This window comes from Carcharodon carcharias, chromosome 2 (genome assembly GCF_017639515.1).
Source record: "Carcharodon carcharias isolate sCarCar2 chromosome 2, sCarCar2.pri, whole genome shotgun sequence".
Lineage (NCBI taxonomy): Eukaryota > Metazoa > Chordata > Chondrichthyes > Lamniformes > Lamnidae > Carcharodon > Carcharodon carcharias.
Genome location: NC_054468.1, coordinates 16,380,202 through 16,400,652, shown reverse-complemented (window position 1 = coordinate 16,400,652; position 20,451 = coordinate 16,380,202). Strand labels below are relative to the sequence as shown.

The 20,451-nt window shown below is 45.4% G+C and overlaps 1 protein-coding gene across 23 annotated transcripts in view; it reads left to right on the top strand.

Annotated features, from left to right (window-relative positions):
• mbnl1 (muscleblind-like splicing regulator 1) overlaps positions 1 to 20,451 on the top strand; it is a 350,001-nt gene that overhangs the window by 290,074 nt on the left and 39,476 nt on the right. For all 23 annotated transcript variants that reach the window (XM_041183051.1, XM_041183048.1, XM_041183057.1 and 20 more), the window contains one exon: positions 19,517 to 19,774. In XM_041183051.1, coding sequence (XP_041038985.1) covers positions 19,517 to 19,774 — 258 coding nt within the window. The remainder of the gene's footprint in view (positions 1 to 19,516; positions 19,775 to 20,451) is intronic.

The window sequence follows — 20,451 nt, the reverse complement described above, 5'->3', positions numbered from 1 at the left end:
TGACAAATATACGTAACAATCAGTTCTTTCACACGATTGTAACTGGTCCAAAGAAAAGAGTTTCACGCAAAATGGGCGACTGTAGACACCTGTGAACGTTTACAGTGCCACACTTTCATGTGCTGAAAGGCTGGTGCCACTCGGTGGCAGGGATGAGAATTACCAGCAGACTGTAAGGAGACAGCTGCTTGACAATCCCTAAACCATTAGCTGCTTCTTGCCTGCAGTCACTCCAGGGTCAGGAGACCTGGCAGATTATATTTGATAAATGTTGACAGCACACGCTTTATCAGATGGATTACTGAAGAGTAAAATACATGGTGGAGATATAGATATACCAGCGATGATAAGCCAGGTTTCCATATGATCAATTATTTAGCAATGCTGCTGTCTTGTCTGCAAAACTCCTTACAGGATTTGTCTCTATTCTTCTCATCAATACTACACTTCGATTTGCTCAGGAACCTATTCTTCTTTCTGTCTCTCTCTCTCATTTTCACACAACGATTTTACAGATTGTTTCTCAGCCATCAGCTGTGTTTTGAAGCCTGACTAAAGAAGCCTCACAGTGAATGCTCCATCTAAATTCTCTCTCCTTCTCTTACTCCCTCTCTCTCTTTCTCCCCATCTCTCTTTCTCTTTCTCGATCTTTCCCTCTCTCTCTTTCTCTCTCCCTCTTTTTCTTTCTCTGTCTCTCCCTTTCTCTTTCTCTCTCTCTCTTTCTCTCAAGCTCTCTTTCGACCTTCCTCTCTCTCCCTCTCTTTTTCGCTTTCTCTGTCTCTCTCTATTTCTCTTTCTCTCTCTTTATTTCTCTCTCCCCCTTTCTCGTTCTCTCTCTTTCTCTTTCTGTTTTTCCGGACATCTTGCATGTGCTGTAGTTTCATTCTGTGAAAGTGATAAGACCATAAGACCATGAGGCATAGGAGCAGAAATTAGGCCATTCGGCCCATCGAGTCTGCTCCACCATTCAATCATGGCTAAGTTTCTCAACCCCTTCTCCCGCCTTCTCCCCGTAACCTTTGATCCCCTTACCAATCAAGAACCTATCTATCTCGGTCTTAAATACACTCAATGAACTGGCCTCCACAGCCTTCCGTGGCAATGAATTCCATAGATTCACCACTCTCTGGCTAAAGAAGTTTCTTCTCATCTCTGTTCTAAAAGGTCTTCCCTTTATTCTGAGGCTGTGCCCTCAGGTCCTAGTCTCTCCTACTAATGGAAACATCTTCCCCACGTCCACTCTATCCAGGCTTTTCAGTATTCTGTAAGTTTCAATCAGATCCCCCCCCGGTCCTTCTAAACTCCATCGAGTATAGACCCAGAGTCCTCAAACGTTCCTCATATGTTAAGCCTTTCATTCCTGGGATCGTTCTCGTGAACCGCCTCTGGACCCTCTCCAGGGCCAGAACATCCTTCCTGAGATACGGGGCCCAAAATTGCTCACAATATTCTAAATGTGATCTGACCAGAGCCTTACGAAGCCTCAGCAGCACATCCCTGCTTTTACATTCTAGTCCTCTCGAAATAAATGCCAACATCGCATTTGCCTTGCTAACTACCGACTCAACCTGCAAGCCATGTTATAACCAATAGAGCTGTCCAGTTTTACACCCCACTCAAGTTTTATTTCCGTTGAAGTCAATTGAAAAGAAAATTGAGCAGATTGTAATGTTGACAGCCGATTTACTGTTGCTTCCAACTTAAATGCATTTATACTGCAAAGTCTTGTAGGGACAAAGAGGCAGGGAGAGGCCCTCTGACCCACCCACCTTGCCCCGTGCAATCGGGGTCCCGTGTTACCTTGTGGAGCCGACGGGGGGTCTCGGCCTCCTGCTGGAGAGATCCCGGCGTTGCCTCTTTTCCGGAAGGCCCACCATATTAACAGGCCGGCTGCAGGGCTTCCAACAGGATCAAAGAACCCGGGGAGCAGGAGTCCTGCCCGCCAAGGGCTGGCGGCCAATCAGAGGCCGGCAGCTCTTTTGTACTTCTGGGGCGGAGATGAGGACAAATCGTTTTCTCTCGGTGGGGGTCTTGGGTCTTTGGAGCCCTCCTCCTCAGAGGGCAGTGGGCGCGGGGTCTCTGAATACTTTTAAGGCAGAGCTGGATATAGATTTTTTGATAAGCAAAGGGGGGGGGGCGGTGAAAGCTTATCGAGCGCCGGTGGGAACGTGGAGTTGAGGTTACACCCAGATCGGCCATGACCTTATTGAATGGCGGAGCAGGCTCGAGGGGCCGAATGGCCTACTCCTGCTCCTAACCCGTATGTTTTGAATGCACCAGCCAAACATGCGTCGGAGAAAGAGCCTCTATTCACCTTGCAGTGCCAGCAGCTGCTGGTGTGATATCTGAGCGCTTCCCCCTTCCTGATGGGCAGGTCCCTCCGTCAGGTTCTGAGTACCTTTGAAGGGACCCCTTCCTGCTGCCCCCAGGAGCCTGCCAACCAATACACCAGCTGCGGATGCTGGAAACCTGAAACAAAAACAAAAATACCTGGAAAAACTCAGCAGGTCTGACAGCGTCTGCGGAGTGGGACACAGTTAACGTTTCAAGTCCGTGTGACTCTTCAACAGAACTGAGGAAAAATAGAAAAGAGGTGAAATATAAGCTGGTTGAGGGAGGGTGGGACAGGTAGAGCTGGGTAGAGCCGAGGTAGCTGTGGGAGTCGGTAGGCCCGCAATGAGCATTGGCGGACAGTCCACCACCAGAAATTGAGGCAGAGGGGCCAAGGAAGGGGAGGGAAGTGCCAACGATGGACCACGTGAAATTGATGGAGGGGTGGAAATTGGAAGCAAAACTAATGCATTTTTCCAAGTCCAGACGAGAGCATGAAGCGGCACCGCAGCAGCCATTGATGCACCGGAGAAAGAGCCTCTATTCACCTCATTTCTATTTTTTCCTTAGTTCTGATGAAGAGTCATACGGACTCGAAACATTAACTGTGTTCCTTTCCGCAGATGCTGTCAGACCTGCTGAGTTTTTCCAGCTATTTTTGTTTTTGTAGCAAACACACCAGCATTTGCCTGTTATACTCCCCACATGTCGAGTCCCCTGCCAAAGGTTCCATGCAATATGGCAGGGCTCACTTCAGATTGGCCTCCACCAGCCCTACAACCCCCTGAGAACCCTCTGCTTTTCCAGTTCTAGCATCTTGTTCATTCCTCCTTGCATCAGCCAAACATGAGACCAAACATCTCGACCTCTCTCTCCTCAAAGACCCACCTGAAATACCTTGACCAATCTCTGGCTCGCTATCAATTTTTGTCTAACAACGGCTGATAACTGTGAAGCAACCTTGGGATGTTCTACGATTTGAAAGGCACTATATAAACGCAAGTGATTGCAGTTCCCCCTTGGCTGGAGTTAGTTCTAATGGCCTGGCCTTGTGCAGCTACTGCTGAGTCTGATTCGCAGCCAGTTAATTTCCCCGCTCCGTGCTGAGGTATGCGATCTCAGCCAGGTAGGCAATAGGTGTACTACAGGCCTCAGGACCGCTCAAGGTTCGGAAGGAGCATTTCGGACCCTGATCACAATCCAGTTACCCCTGCTCGAGGGCAGTCCTGTGTGGTCACTGGGTGAGGAAAGCATGTAGTTCAACCATGATGCCTCTCACGATCGCGCAACATGACACACTGTCTAGGCTCACACATGAAGGGTGAGCTTTTGCGTGAGGTACACCTGCTAGATTCAGCACCTTTTGAAGAGGAGTAGTGGGGTATTTTGAAAGGCAGGGGAAAAGAGGAAGAATTTAGCATCTAGCTTTGTAGATTGTATACCCGCGAAAGTGTGAATATTCTCTGAACTACAGATTCACACATTATGCAGACTTGGGCCTTTCTGCCACTTACAGACAAAATATCTTTTAATGAATTTGCACCATGGCTATCACAGTTAGCACTTGCAGCACTGAACTTATGAATCTGCAGAAGCAGAGTCTTCAGTCCCTACACCACAACACCGCACTCTCCAGGAACTCCACTTCTACTGGAATTCATGACTCATTGCTTTAAGCTGCAATTAAAGCCCTTCAAATAATACACACATACAAACACATTGACACTCTGTCTCTTGCACACACACATATACAAACACACACTCACACATACTCACACACATACATACACACAGCCAGACACACTCACACACACACACTCATATTATACAGTCATACAAACACACATATACAAACACACACATACAGTCTCACACTCACACAAACACATATGCACAAACACATACACACATGTAGACACATGCACTCACACTGACACATCGCACACGCACACATTCACTCATACACACACACACTCACTCACAAATGCACACTCACATTCTCACATACAAATGTACACACACTCGCTGACATACTTACATGCACACACACTCACACAAACATTCACAAACACACACACACAAACACACACGCATGCACACTCAGTCAAACACACCCACACACATACAAACACATTCATACACAAACAGTCACACACTCTCTCTCACACACGCACATGTACACAAATACTCTCAAACTCACACACACTGACACATGCACACATACTCATTCACACACATATTCACTCACACACACTCAAAAAAACAAATGCACACACACACACACACTTACGCACACTCATTCACACATGCACTCAGACACACACACTCACAGACACACACACACGCACACACACAGGCACACAGACTCACACATACTCATACACACATTGACACACACACATACTCACACACATTGACACACACACACTCACTAACACGCACATGCACACACGGACACACACTCACACACACACACACACACACACACACAGGGCAGAATTTTACATTCAGCATGTGGGTGTGGGCCCAACATGCCAGAAAGTAAAATGATGCGCGATGATGTTGGGCGTGCGCCCTGATGTCATCAAGCTGTCTCGCGATATTTCGTTCAGCAGGTACGTGCCAGAAGCGGCTGCGCGCCTGCCGATATTCAATAGGCCTTTAAAGGCCATAAATGAACTAACTAATTTCACATTTATGCTGCCCGTTCAACCTAAGGGTTGTCGGGCAGGCGAAAAGGCCATGAGCGGGATGAGGTTTCCTAAAGTTTTTACATCTTAAATGAAAACTTTCTTCGAAAAATGAAAACACCACATGACACAGTCACATGAGGGGACATGTTTCATTAAATTTTTTACTGCGCTTAGTTATTTTTTTAACAATCGCTTCAATCTCCCTGCTCCTCCCCCCCCCACTGAGCCCACCCTACCAATGAAAAATCCTGGCCCCACACTCAGACACTTACACACACACACACACACACACACACACACACACACACACACTCACGCACATAAGCACGCACGCACACAGCACCTGATACAGATATCACACCTTTAGCGTAACGAAACACCCACAGGAGCACTATAACACAAAGTGTGACACAGAAGCGTACAGGAGTATTAAGTTAGATCATGAAAAGCTTGGTCAAAGAGTTACATTTTAAGGTGCGGCTTAAACCGGGGAAGCGTGGTAGAGAAGCGGAGAGGGAAAGGAAGTCTATTCCAGAGCTTGCCATCCGGGGGGGAGCCGAGGATGCAGCGGCCAGCAATGGCGGAATGACTAGAATCAGGGATGCTCAAGAGGCCAGAAATGGAGGAGTGCAAACATTTTGGAGGGTTGTGGGGCTGGAGGAGATTCCAGAAATGGGCTCGAGTGGTGGGGGGGGTGGGGGGCAAGCGAGGCTATGAAAGGATTTGCAAAAAAGAATGAGAACTTTTAAAGCAAGATATTGCTTGACTGGGGACCCAATGATGACCATGGAGAAACAGGGTCATATTTGAGTGGGGCCTGCTGTTAAGTTAAGGCAGAGACAGCAGAGTTGCAGATGGCCTCAAGTTTACGGAAGGTAGAATGTGGGAGACCAGCCAGGAACGCATTGGAATAGTCGAGTCTAGAGGTAACAAAGGCATAAATGGGTGTTTCAGCAGCAGAGGAGCTGGGACAATGTCACGGAGATGGAAATAGGTGGCCTGGGTGATAGTGTGAATATTAGGTCAGAAGCTCACTTCAGGGTCAAATGTGACTCCGAGGTTGTGAACAGACTGCCTTAATGTCAGATTGTTGCCAGGGGGCAGGATGGAAGAGCTTGGTGTGTGGACCAAAAACAAACTGTTTCAGTCTTCCCATTATTTAACTGGAGGAAATTTCCGCTCATCCAGTACTGGAGGTTGGATAAGCAACCTGGTAACTTAGAAACAGTCAAGAGAGGTGGTAGTGAGGTACAGCTGAGTGTCATCAGGCTAGATGTGAAAACTTAAGCTGCGCTTTCAAATGATGTCACTGAGGGGCATGTAGACACACACACACACACACACACACACACACACACACGCACGCACATATACACACGCGCACACACACACACAGACACACACACACAGGCATGCACACACACACATACACATGCACGCACACACACACACACACGCACACACACACACATACGCATGCACGCACACACACACGCAGACACATACACGCGCACGCACACACACGCACACACATACACACATATATACATACATACACACATGCACACATACACACACGCACACATACACGCACACGCATGCATACACACACACACAGACGCACATATATACACACACACACCAACCACACACGCATACATACTCACACACATACACATGCACACACATGCATACATATACACACACACACACACACACACACACGCACACATCACAAATGCACGCGCGCGCGCACACACACACACACACACACACACACGTACACTTCAATGCAGGAATATCAAAAACAAAACCTTTCTTAATTGTAGCCTGTGTAATTTTGGCGAAACATTAGAACTTTTATCACAAGCTGGTTCCCTTTTTAAATCCATGACCTTTGCCCTATAAGTGTAAGGGGACACTATAATGTCCCTTTGAACTGCTACTTTCCTTCATGGAATAGCTGGCCTCATTTTTGCTTTTCAGATTGATTTTTAGTTGAAGGGATAAAGAGCAAAGGATTTGCTTTAAAGGGACCTTGATGTCAAGCAGAGGCATGCACTCTTCATGACCTTTTGATGTCATCTCACCAACAATGATGTGGTTAAAATTTTAACCCTTAGTCATTCAATATGACATTAAAAAAATACATAAAGAAGCTATTGGTCGGCCAGTGTATAGTCCTGTGTGGATAGGTGTCGTACAGGGCAGAATGGCCCAAGGAGCAGTCCATGCAGTGTGAATTGGTCTCCGTTAGCTAGTAATTAGCGGTGTTGCTTTTGCAGAGAGCCAGCACAGACACGACAGGCCAAATGGCCTCCTTTTGTGCTGTAACCGCTCTATGATCCTCTATTCCACCTGGTCTCAGTGATTCCTCCTTCAGCAAGGTAAATATAAAATCAGCGATACTGATATAATAGTGGCATTCTAGAATGATCGTGGAAATCTGGAATTCTCTTTTCCCCCAAAAGCTTGCTTGAAAAAAATTCCTTTATAGAACACCGGTTGGGTCCTAGCTGGGGTATTGTGGCCAATTCTGGGCACCACGCTTTAGGAAGGATGTCAAGGCCTTAAAGAGGGCGCAGAGGAGGTTAACGAGAATGGCACCAAGGGTGGAAGAAGGTTAATGAGAATGGCACCAAGGGTGGAAGAAGGTTAACGAGAATGGCAACAAGGGTGGAAGAAGGTTAACGAGAATGGCACCAAGGGTGGAAGAAGGTTAACGAGAATGGCACCAAGGGTGGAAGAAGGTTAACGAGAATGGCAGCAAGGGTGGAAGAAGGTTAACGAGAATGGTACCAAGGGTGGAAGGCTTCAATTACTTGGAGAGACTGGAAAAACTGAGCTTGTTCTCAGAGCGGAGGTTAAGGGAAGCTTTAATTGAGGTGTTCAAAATCATGAAGCCTTTTGACAGATTAAAGAAGGAGAAACTGAGAAACTATTGGCAGTAGCAGACGGGTCAGCTCGCAAGAGTTCACAGAAGTAAAGGAAAGAACCAAGGGTGACATGGGGGAAACAGTCTTTCCTGCGACGAGTGATTATGATCTGGAATGCACTGCCTGAAAGGGTGGTGGGAGCAGATTCAATAATCACTTTTAAAAGGGAATTGGATGAATATTTGAAAGAGGGATAGTTGCATGAGGGATAGGGCAAAAGCCAAAGAGTGAGACAAAATAGATCGCCCTCTTTTGCAGAGCTACTGTGGTCATGACGGGCAGAATGGTCTCCTTCTGTGCTGTAAGATTCTATGGATTCTGGGGGACAATTAGAGCTTCCAAGACTGAGATTGATGGGTATCAAGAAACATGGAACAAAGATGGGTATGTAGTGTTGGTCAGCCAGTATCTAACTGAAAGGTGGGGCAGGTTCAAGGGGCTGAATGGCCTACTCCTGTTCCAATATTCCTGTAAATAACCTGCTGACAATCTCTATCTGGATTCAGTTGCTTGGATGAGACAGTGGAGAGCATTGAGTTGCTGTATTCCTTTGTCCTAAACCCACCTATTCTGATGTCTTCCACAAACAGCACTGTGATAATGACCAGATAATCTGTCTTTTGGTGATGTTGATTGAGGGGTAAATAATAATCAGGACACCGGTGATAAGGCCCCTGCTTTTCTTCAGAACAATGCCATGGGATTTTTTTTTACAGCTGCCTGAGCAGGTGGTGACAGTGGTTCAGTGGTCATTTTCCTGGACTAATAATGCTCTGGGGATATGGGTTCAAATCTCACTCATGGCAGCTGGAGGAATTTAAATTCAATTAATTAAATCTGGAATAAATGGCAATTAATTCATCATTAAGTCCCTTTAGGAAAGGAAGTCTGATGCCCTTACATGTGACTTCAGACCCCCATCAATGTGATTGACCCTTAACTGCCCTCTGAAATGGCCTAGCAAGGCACTCAATCCAAGGGCAATTTAGGATTTGTTGTTCTGGTTGTCTGAGGAAGAGGTTCAGAGGCATAGAGTCTGAACAGTAACTATATATTGTGGAACATAACTATGTACAGATATACAGGACAGTAGGCTTCTTCATTCAAACCCATGAGCTACCCCCATTCAGATTACTCCTAGTTATGTGACTCCCTTTACATTATCATGTGGACGGTTCTGTTTTCCCAGAATTCCCAGTCCCACCTTAACCCTTTCAGTCCTGAACGCCCTAATACTAAGCGATGGGCAGCTAATACCGGGTTTGCTAGTGGTGCATGTGGGAATGGTTCGTTGTTATCTGGTTAGTCAGAAACCCACATACTTCTCTCACTTGTCAGCCACTCACTCCCTCTCTCTAGTAAATAACTTCCATTCCTTCTAAATGTGCTGGATGGCTCCTCAAACCATTCCTGCCTCCAGGGAAGTTTCCCAGGGTTGAGTTGGGACCTGGATTTTTTTTTTTTCAGTCCAAGGAGATGGGCAGCAAGTTTACTGGTTGAGTTTGCAAGATCATTGCCATTCTGCCAGAGGCAGGGCAGCCTCCCATTGGCTGGGGAGGTCACCAGCTAAATGGAGGCACTTACCTTTTTTGGCCCTTCTTATATCCCCACTTGTAGCTGTCAACTGGAAACAGAGGCGCTTTCACACTGCATAGTTCAGCAGTGCCCAACTCTGACAGTGGGGCTGCCGATCTTTCAGTATTGGACAGTCTCCTATTGGTCCTCCAGAACCAGCACCCTACCCAACGTCCTTAATTGGATGGTGGACCACCCCCCGCCCCCCCCCCCCCCCCCACCCCTTGCAAGTGAGGGCCTCAATTTGACTCCAACGTCAGGATCCCAAAGCCTGCAGGAACTATCTCCCACTATTGCCCGGCTGATAGGTTCAATATTATCAAAACTTAGAAACGCCATTGCAGCATCAAAGGCTGCTGAGGTGTGACTGCCCATTCCCCAGCGGTGGTCGTATTTGGATTCTGAGCCGTTCCTTCTTCGTCCCACGTTATGATGTAGCAGGAGAATTTCTATCTGCGGACAACGGACCTAAAAATAAGACCCAAATGAATTTAGATTTGCAGCTCGTTCATTTCTCTTCCAGTTGGTCAACATGCAGCGCGGGGGGATGGAGGGGGCTCACTGTTTGGAAACGCTGGGGGAGGTTCTACGTTCCAATCATCCTGGGTGCAACATCATTGCGGGTTCCTTGAAGCCAGCCACTGCTTGAAATTGCGGGACCTTGACAAAATGTTAATGATACTGCCCCTTTAAAACTTTAGTCAGGCATTTGGTATTTATACATTTCAACTGGTTTTATTTATTTATTTTTTACATTTTTTTCCTCTACTTTAATGCTGCAGGCAAAGCAGAGGTGTTGTGAGGTAGGTGGAAAGGTGCTAAATATGTTGGTGTGTTAGGAAAAACAAGTAGCTACCATCACATCCCTACACTCCTATAATGGCAGTCTAGAAAATGGCAAAATGTTGTGCTCATCGAAGAGAGAGGGATGTCAACATTGAGGAATCAGGAGAATATTAGGAAGTGTGACCAAAAGCTGGGATAGGTTTTAACGGAAAGAGAGGAGAGATAGGTGACGAGGTGATAGAGGGTTTGGAAACAAACTGCAGAACATGAGCCTAATTGGATGAAGGCCCATCTGCTAATGGTCAGGCAAAGAAATGGATAATGCTCAGGAGCCCAGAGCCAAAGGAACCAAAAATTCAAGAAATGAGCATTATAGCACTGGAGGGAATACAGAGTTATGGAGCAGTGATGCCATGGAAGTGTTTCAATACAAGAGTGAATATTTCGCTTTGATGCATTGGGGGCATGAGAATCAATGTAGATCAATGAGGATGGCAGTCATGGAGGAGGAGGACTTGGTACAGGAGAAAATATAGGCACCAGAGCTTTGGATGAACTGAAATGCATGGAAGGTGGATTGTGAAAGATCAGAGGTACAGGAGAGCATTGAAGTATTTCAGGTATTGAGCGTGAAGAATAAGCTGAGATAGGTCTAGAAGGAAGGGAAACTCCTCCCTGGGTCAAATAGGATTCAGAGATTGTGTGCTTTCTGGTTGGACCTGAAACAGTAGCAGGGAAGGAGACGGGGTTGCTGCGAGCATCCAGAGTTTGTGGCTGAGGCTGAAGATGATGATGACGCTTTTCCCAATGTTTAGCTGGAAGTGAATGTGGCTCATCCAAGACTGGATATTGGGCAAGTGGACTCACCAGGGTGAAGGCAGCTGAGAGAGTTGGTGGGGAGGTCAAGCACAATGTCATCAGTGTTAATGTGGAAGTGATTCCATGTTGCCAAAGGACAGCATGTAGATGAGGGACAGGCAAAGGTCAAATTTGGACTCCAGAGGTGATGGGTCTTTAAGTAACTCAACTGCAAACGCATTATAGCTGATCCTGAAACCACAAACAGGAAAATTGGAAGAGATTTATAAAGGATGACTGATATATACTCATTGACAGACCACACACTCACACACTTATCACACACACTTGCAGAGGAACACACACACACACATGCGCACACACTTACTACAGACACATGCACACACACACACACAGACATAAACAGGCACACACACGTTCACACAGAAACACTTACACACACAGACACACACACTTACCACAGACAAATGCACACACACACACACACACACACACACACAGAAACACACATACATGCACACACAGACACACAGACTTACCACAGACACATGCATACACACAGACACACACACACATACAATGAAACATGCACACACACATACAGAGAAACACACACCCCACACACACAGACACATACAAATGCATACACAGACCACACGCAAACACACACACACACACATTAACAAACAAACTTACCACAGACACATGCAAACACACACACAGAGACTCATCGACACACACACACACATAGAAGCATGTACACATGCACACAGACACACACTTACCACAGACACACACACACACACACACACACAGGCACACAGACACACACACACACACACAGACACACACACATGCACACGTGCATTAAGGGTCACTGGTTAGTGAATCAGGAACAGTCAGCCTGACTAATGGGCACCGAATCCTCTTTATCCTATTCCCTTTATCAGTCAGCACAGACTGAGATTGGAAGTAATGCTTTAAAGCAATAGGATACTGGATCATTGTCCCAAATAAAAATGGATCCTCAGGCCATGGAGACAGGAGGGTGCATGGAGGAAAGGTCAGGGCTCTGAAGGATGGGTGTTGGATGTTAGTGGAATCTTTTTGCACTGTGTTCAGTAGCAGGTTGCCAGGTCAGTGTTTGAAGCTGGGACTATGGATCCATTTAAGAGCCAGTTAGAACTATTATACTGGAAAGAGGTCAGGGGGGGGTATTCTGAAGGATGAGATCAAATGGGCTTGCTTGGACAATATTAGGGGGAGTTCCGGTCAATAAAATTGTTTTCTCGCAGAGCCTGAACAGCTGAAGTGTGGACATCACCATCCTTTACAGAATTGCGATTGTGGCAAAGTGTTCCTTTGTGGCACAGATCATTCAGCTCAGCTGTGTCACCAAGAGCTGCTAGTCTGACCAGCAATCGCTTCAGGCTCTTGGCTAATGAGTTGGGCTAATACACAGAAGCAGCCTCCAGCGGGCCTTGGGCACTAGACCTACTGCCACAGGTACTGTATAAAGGCCCCATTTTGAGAGCTAATGTCCTGCCGACTCACCAGGAATGTTCAAGTAGCAGAGATTTAAAAGCTACTGAACGAGTGTCTGCTGGGTTGAAATCATATGTTAACGGGGGACGGAAATCTGTCTTGTCTGGTAGGCTGTGTTTCTCTCATGTTTCTGCACATTTGCACCCACTCGTAATAATGAGTTTCTAGCACTGAGATCCATTGCAGTGCCCCTGACGGTCTGGTTTGCCTGGCTTGCAGTAAGCATTGCAAATAATTGCAGAATTGCAGATAAGACACTGGTGTGCTGTATAAATATACAATGAAATGGCCTATCAGCTGGAGGTTTTGATTACAACTGATGTCCTGACGACTAGCAAGAACACAGCAATTAGCTGCTTACGGAGGCTCACTTTAATCAAAAAACAAATGGTTTCGCTGTCACCCAGAAGTCCTATCTATATTTGGGAATGGTAAAGGAGTGGGGGGGTGGAGGCAAGAGAAACATTGAAATGGAAAAGATCTTTTTCTTGGTTTACTGAATGTATGGACATGCTGCGTCCCCAACAAAGAGATCTGCACAGGTTGAGTTTATATTTGCCTGATATAAAGGACAAAGCTTGATTGCACAGCGATGCACCCCACTCCCCTAAACCCAGAGAATCTTGGTGCATGTTAACTTTTTACAGAGTATCAGATAACTCAGGTCGCCCTCCAGGAGCCTCTAGCCAGCAGTTAAAGCAAGATTTCAAGACCTCACGATATCCCTGCAAAGATCTTTACAACCAACTAAGTACTCTTGAAACGTAATCATTGTTGTATGGAAGAAAACGTGAGAGCCATTTTTGTGCATAGCATGATCTCACAAACAGCAATGGAATAACGTCCGGATAATCTGGTTTTGTTGATTTAGGAATAAATATTGTCCAGGACACTGGGAATAATCCCCTTGCCCTTCTTCGTAATATTGCCATGGGATCTATTACACCTGTCATAATATGCCTTTAAGGGATAGCAGTATACTGTTGTAGTATAAGGGTGTTCATCAGAGCAAGGTTTAATGTGGGACTGGAGAGCAATACTGCCGACAGTATGATGTAGAGAGTCATATGGTGGTAGACGTATGTTCGGAGCAAAGTCTAGAAGGAGCCAGCATGGAGACAACATCTATGCAGGGCTTTACCTTGGAGTTGTATATAGTTATGGATTATCAGTTAATGGTTGATGTTCAACCATACAAGTCTCCAGGACTGTCTGTGAAACACCAAACTAAACTTTACAATGTCCACCTGAGAGAGCAGACTGGGTTTCAGTTTAACGTCACATCCAGAAGAGAGCAATCTAGTTTAACTCGAAGAACTTGCAAAGTCAGTTTTGTCAGCCTTTTACAAAGTTCTTGATACCTACACTACGTATAGAGATGATAAATAATATTTTGATGTTTTATTGCGAATGAACAGAAGTACTGATGATTGGTTTGCACACATTAGGAAATTAGCGACAGCAATGGAAGCTTACGAAGCTTTTAATGTGGTGAGACATCGGAAGGCACTTGACAGGAGTGATATCAAGCAAGATTTGACACTGGGCCACGTAGAGAGACATTGGGACTGGTGACGAAAGGAATTAGATTTTAAGGAGTGCCTGAAAGGAGAGGGAGAGGTGGAGAGACTGGAAGGTTAAAGGAGGCAAAATGGAAATTATGTTGCGTTCAAAAATTCGGTGGAGAGAGGCAGACTTCATTTCTAATGCAGTAAAGATTGTTCCATCGATTAAGATGATTCTGCTGTTGCCAGCAGTGCAGAATCTTAACTCTTCATGTGGAGCTTCCTGCTCTTTTTCCCACCTGTTCCACTGAAGGAAAGAGTACAGAGATGAACATGGACATGAACCGAGACTTTAACACGGCAGCAGGCACCGAGCTTATCAATGTAAGCAGGTTGCTTAACTTAGATTGTGAGGACACAATTATAACAAGTTTGGAGATAGTAAGGTGACCTGTTTCTCAACCAATCCGTAGCACATAGAAGTCAGTCCAAACTTGGAATGGCTGAAACTAGCATTAATGCTGTACAAACAATAATTGGTTAATCACTTGGGTTAGGACTGGAAGATTATGAGGATGAGTTAGAGGCAGTTAGAGTACCTTGTGCACAACAGAGATGTATTGCATTTGAAAGTAACCAAAGATACAACAATAATCTGAAAGAATAAAAAATATGGAAAATGCTCAGGAGGACAGACTCAGTATTTCAGGTTGAAGACCTTCCATCAGATATGGGAGAAGTTAGAAATGAACACTTTTTTAAGCAATTGCAAAGCGGGGACTGAAAAGAAAAAAGGGAGACATCTAGGATAGGATGGAAGTCAAGTGTCGCCAGGTGTCTCTGGGGGAAGCAGAGAGAACATTTGTCAAATCTTCAGTCAGGAGGCTGTTAGTTGGGCCCTGCCTTTGACAGGGTACACGCTAGATAGTTAATGGAAGGCTGTATTGTCTTTGTACATTTTGTGCTTTTTTTGTGAGTACAAGATAGAGAGAAAGAATTGGAAAACATGAAGCAACATATTTGGATAGAAGAAAACATTGTGAATGAACCTTAGACCTTGTAGAATAGAGGCATTTGTGAGACATTATGGAAAGAACTAACAAATTATTAAATTGTGTATTTTATTTAAGAAAACCACTTTTATATATGTAGGCATAATCAAATTACTGGAAGTTGCATCATTTAATTGTCCAAACGCATAGACGCACACTTACGCCATTTAAAATCACGGTCCCTGTAAATGTAGCTTCCTTATTACTACAAAGGTGATGCATTCAAATCTTGTACTTTCAAACTCCATGGGGCCGATGATGTCAGCGGTAATTCTCCAGCTTTGTACTCATTGATAGTGAACCTCGTCTGAGGGCTATCTTCCAAAACAAATAGCGAGCACCGTGGGCCCAAATTCCCCACTTGCTCCTCAAACGGTCAGGTTTTTCTGCTGAAGAGAAAAGTCAGAACATTTATCTTTGTGGGGTTTCCTTTTAACGGGGGATGTGGAGTGTTTCTGCTCCTCTACTGACTGGAGCAGAGTTTCTAGGCAGGATTATGGTGGCGCGATTGGGATGTGAATGGGGGACCCGTGGCACCAGAATTTCCTACTACTGGCCAACGTATCAGTTCCCTGTAACAATCCAGACTCCTTCTCATAGTCCAGGAGGACAGGTCAGGTCTGGAACAGCTACCCACTCACGAGCAGGCCCCCTGCAGTGACTGAAACACGGGCAGGGTAAGGATACAGCCTCCTGAAGGCAAACTAGGTGGGGCTGGGGAGTGGGGGTGGTGGGGGCAGTGTTCCAGAGATCTTGCAAAAACTGCCCCCTGCTACCAATAATCAAAATGAGCTACAGCTGCGGCCACAGTCCAACCTGTGTAAGACTTGTTCCTCCACAAAGAAATTCTGACAGCTGCTGTCATAACTTTTAAAGAGCTGAGAGGGCAGCTCCATCTTGAGTCACCCTCTCTCTCTCCTTTACCTGCATTGGTGGGCGTCAGTGCTGGAGGACTTCCTATTGGCCTTCCAGCTTTCAGGGCCCGCTCCTTATCTTTAATTGGACGGCAAGTGTGCGCTCCCTGCCCCCGGCTTTTAACTGGCCAATCCTAAAAATAATCGTGTAAGGTGGCTAATCCCATGACGGCGATGGGTCGGAACCCATGTTTGACCCTGATGTCGGGGTCCTGACGCCAAATGGAAAATCCATCCCTCTGAATGTCTTACGCTTAAAATTTGTTTGTACCTCGAGCCTATTTGCACCGATCCACCCCATCCTACAGCATATGATTCGAAAGGAAGCTTTGTAACCTCAGATAGCCTCTTATCGTTGGCAATAGCCCCTCATCGTAGACATTGGGGTGGAGTCAGACCTTCAGTAATTAGAGACCAATTTTCTGGAGTATTTTTTTTCCCTCATTGGCCTTTCTTTTCTCCTGATATTTTTGCCTGTCCCAGGAGGTACATGGCTTTGTGGGACTGATGTGTCAAGTCAGGATGCTCCAGCCATCATTAGCAGGGGGCAGGTTTGAGGACCAGCAGATCTTCTATCTACCCACGAAGCTTGTCTGTTCATAAAAAATTCCTACTTAATTTCAAAGAAGAAAGGACAGGCTTACCTGGCCTAATACTTAAAATTTCTTCCAGGAACATAGGAACAATTTAGCCCTTCGAGCATGTTTCATGCCATTCATTGAGATCATGGTTAACCTGTGACCCAACTGCATATACTTGCCCTTGCCCACACCCTTTCATATCGTTGGTTAATAAAAAATCTATCAATCTCAGATTTTAAATAAGCATCAATTCTAGCAATTATCGCTACTGGTGGAAGAGAACTCCAAACTTTTTTTTAAATTCATTCATGGGATGGGGGCGTTGCTGGCTAGGTCAGCATTTATTGCCCATCCCTAATTGCCATTGAGAACTGAGTGGCTTGCTAGACCATTTCAGAGGGCAGGTAAGAGTCAACCATATTTTTGTGGGTCTGGAGTCACATGTAGGCCAGACCAGGTAAGATTGGCAGATTTCCTTCCCTAAAGGGCAATAGTGAACATGGTCATTATTCCAGATTATTTTTAATGAATTTAAATTTCACTATCTGCCATGGTAGGATTCAAATCTGGGTCCCCAGAGCATTACCCTGGGTCTCTGGATTACTCATTCAGTGGCAACACCACTAGGCCATTGCCTCCCACAACTTCTACCACCCTTTGTTTGTAGAAAAGTTTCTTAATTTTACTCCTGGAAAGTCTGTCTCTAAGTTTTAGACTGTGCCTGCCCAGTCCCAGACTCCCCAAACAACAGAAGTGGTTTCTCTCTATCTGTTCCCCTTAACGTTTTGAAAATGTTGATCAAGTCACCCCTTAATCGTCTAAATTTTAAAGAATATAATCGTAATTTGTGTTATCTCTCCTCACAATTTAACCCCCATAGGCCTGGAATCATTCTAGTAAATCTATGCTGCACTCCCACCAAGGTCAATATGTCATTCCTAGAGCTGTTCAGATCACTCTAAGTAGAGCTTTGTTTAGCTGTAGCAGAAAGTCTACCTGCAGCAAACCCTTCGACCCCTGCACCCTGCCATGTTCTAGTCCTCTAGACAGAAAGGCTAGCATTCTATTAGCCTTTTTTACTGTTTTCTGTATCTGTTCATGACATTCTAACAACCTATGTAAATGGACTGCTATGTCTCTTTGGGCCTCCACTGTTTTTAGCGTTCAGACAGTACTTTGATCTACCTTGTCTGAATCCAAAGTGGATGGTCTCGCCTTTCCCTATATGGAAATCCATTTGTCACAGTTTTTCCCATTGACATAATCTATTCATATCCCTGTGACTTTGCCCTTCCATCTAAACTACCGCCTAAAAACAAAGAAACTGCGGATGCTGGAAATCCAAAACAAAAACAGAATTACCTGGAAAAACTCAGCAGGTCTGGCAGCATCGGCAGAGAAGAAAAGAGTTGACGTTTCGAGTCCTCATGACCCTTCGACAGTTCTGTTGAAGGGTCATGAGGACTCGAAACATCAACACTAAACTACTGCCTATCCTGGTGTCAACTTGGCCAACTTCGATATGTGGCTGTCTATCCCACCATCTAAATCTTTAATGAATATGGTAAATACTTAAGGCTGCAGTACAGGTCTCTAGCCGTCGGGCACCATTTTTCACATTCGGCCAATTTGTGTATCTGACCATTATCTTTATTCTCTGTCTCCTGCCACTGAGCCAGTTTCCTAACCAGGTCAATGATTTACCTTCAATTTCATGAGCTCTAATTTTAGTAACAGTCTCTTATGAAGCACCTCATAGCCACCAAGTGCTCCCATTTTTAAACCATGAAATGTCTTTTGTTTGACTGGATTGAGTTACTTTGGATTACATAAAATTTACACAGAGAATCAGACCGTTCAGTCCTAGAATATGCTGGCGTTTATGATCCACAAGAGCCTCCTCCCATCCTAATTCATCCAGCCCCATTAATGCAACCTTCCACTGATTTCTCCCTCATGTATTTATGTGGTTTCCCCTTAAAAGCACCAATGTTATTCGCCTGACGCACTCCATTTGGTAGCAAGTTCCACATTCTAACTATACACTGATAAAACAAGTTTCTCCAGCATTCCTCATCTGACTTATTAATAACTAACCTGTACTTATGGAGACCTTGATGTGGAGTGAATGGAAGCCGTGTCTCTGAGGCAGAAGCTCTGGGTTCAAGTCCCACCCCGGGACTTGATGACTAGAGAAGATTTGTTCATAACACGGCCAACCAGGTTGAGTATCAACATGCAAATTCTTCCAATACACGTCAATGGTAGGCGGTAAGAGCGGAAGAGATTCCTGGTGAGCCATGTGACGGAAAGAATGTTGGAGCCCCTAGCATCACTATCCATACGTCCAGACCGCAATGCATGGAAAGGCGACTCGGGCTCCCTGAGTGGACTGTGACACACCAGCACCTTAAATTTATGCCTCTTAGTTTTGGATTCCCTTACAGGCCACAACAGCTTCTCTACACCTAACCTTTTGAATCCCTTCGTAATTTTGGAAAACTCTATCAGGTCACCTTCAGCCTTCTCTTTTCTAGAGAAAGAAAGCCCCAGTTTGTTTAATCTGTCCTGATAAGTTACAATCCCTCAGTTCTTGTTTCGTCCCTGCCAGTGTTTTATTTTGCTCTTTCTCCACTGCCCCTCCATCGTTGGTGGTCAGGGCCCCGGCTGTTGTGGGGTTGGCCACGAGCTTAAACCATTTGTGTTTTTTTATGGACTGGTTAAAAGTTGCAGCAGATTAAGGAGGAATTAAGTGGTTGCCGTTACTTCTTTGCTGCAGGTGTGTAGGGAGTTCCAACGTGGAAACTGTACCAGGGGCGAGAACGACTGTCGCTTTGCTCACCCAGCGGATATCGCGATGGTGGACACCAACGACAACACGGTCACCGTGTGCATGGATTACATCAAGGGCCGCTGCTCCCGGGAAAAGTGCAAGTACTTCCACCCCCCTGCCCACCTGCAGGCCAAGATAAAGGCTGCGCAGCACCAAGTGAATCAGGCAGCAGCTGCTCAGGCCGCTGCCACTGCAGCCGCCATGGTGAGTGGCAAGCGCGATTCTAACTGAATCTAAGCGGCCGGCAGGGGATCTGAAGGAGCCGTTAATAACTTTGGCGGGGTGTTTTATGTGTTCCCATGACCTAGCACAGCGGGAAACCAACAGTCGGCCAATATGATTTGCAATTGTGTTTTGTGCTGCACCCTTTTAAGATTATTGTTTGCGGCTCTCCCCCCTTTTGTTGTTAAGTGAAAGAATCGGTCAAGGCAGTAATATTAATGAGCGACGACTAATAACTGCTTTTAACTTGGTCACTTTGCCTAAGGCTAGATTTGTGTATTCCCTTCTCACTGCGATAGCATTTATGTAAATATATAAGTATAAAGTGTACACTAGCCCGCAGTAAAACCTTGTTGTGTGATATCTATAAATGTATGTAACATGATTAATGTGAAGTGGAGAGCTGGTGCTGTGTTCAAGCGCTTTAGAAATGCCCAGACCAAAAAAGGCAAAGGACACAGGGGACGGGCTCTGCCTTGTTTTAATAGGATATTGTTTTTGTAATTAACTTATACTTGTGTAAAAGTCCTTAACCTCACAATAACTACTCAGTAGTGCCTTTATTGTGCATGCCTAGTCTTGTTATTTGTTGTATATGGCATTCCGATGATTTGTTTTTTTTATTTGTTTTTTTCCTCACCTCCCCACAATGCACTGCT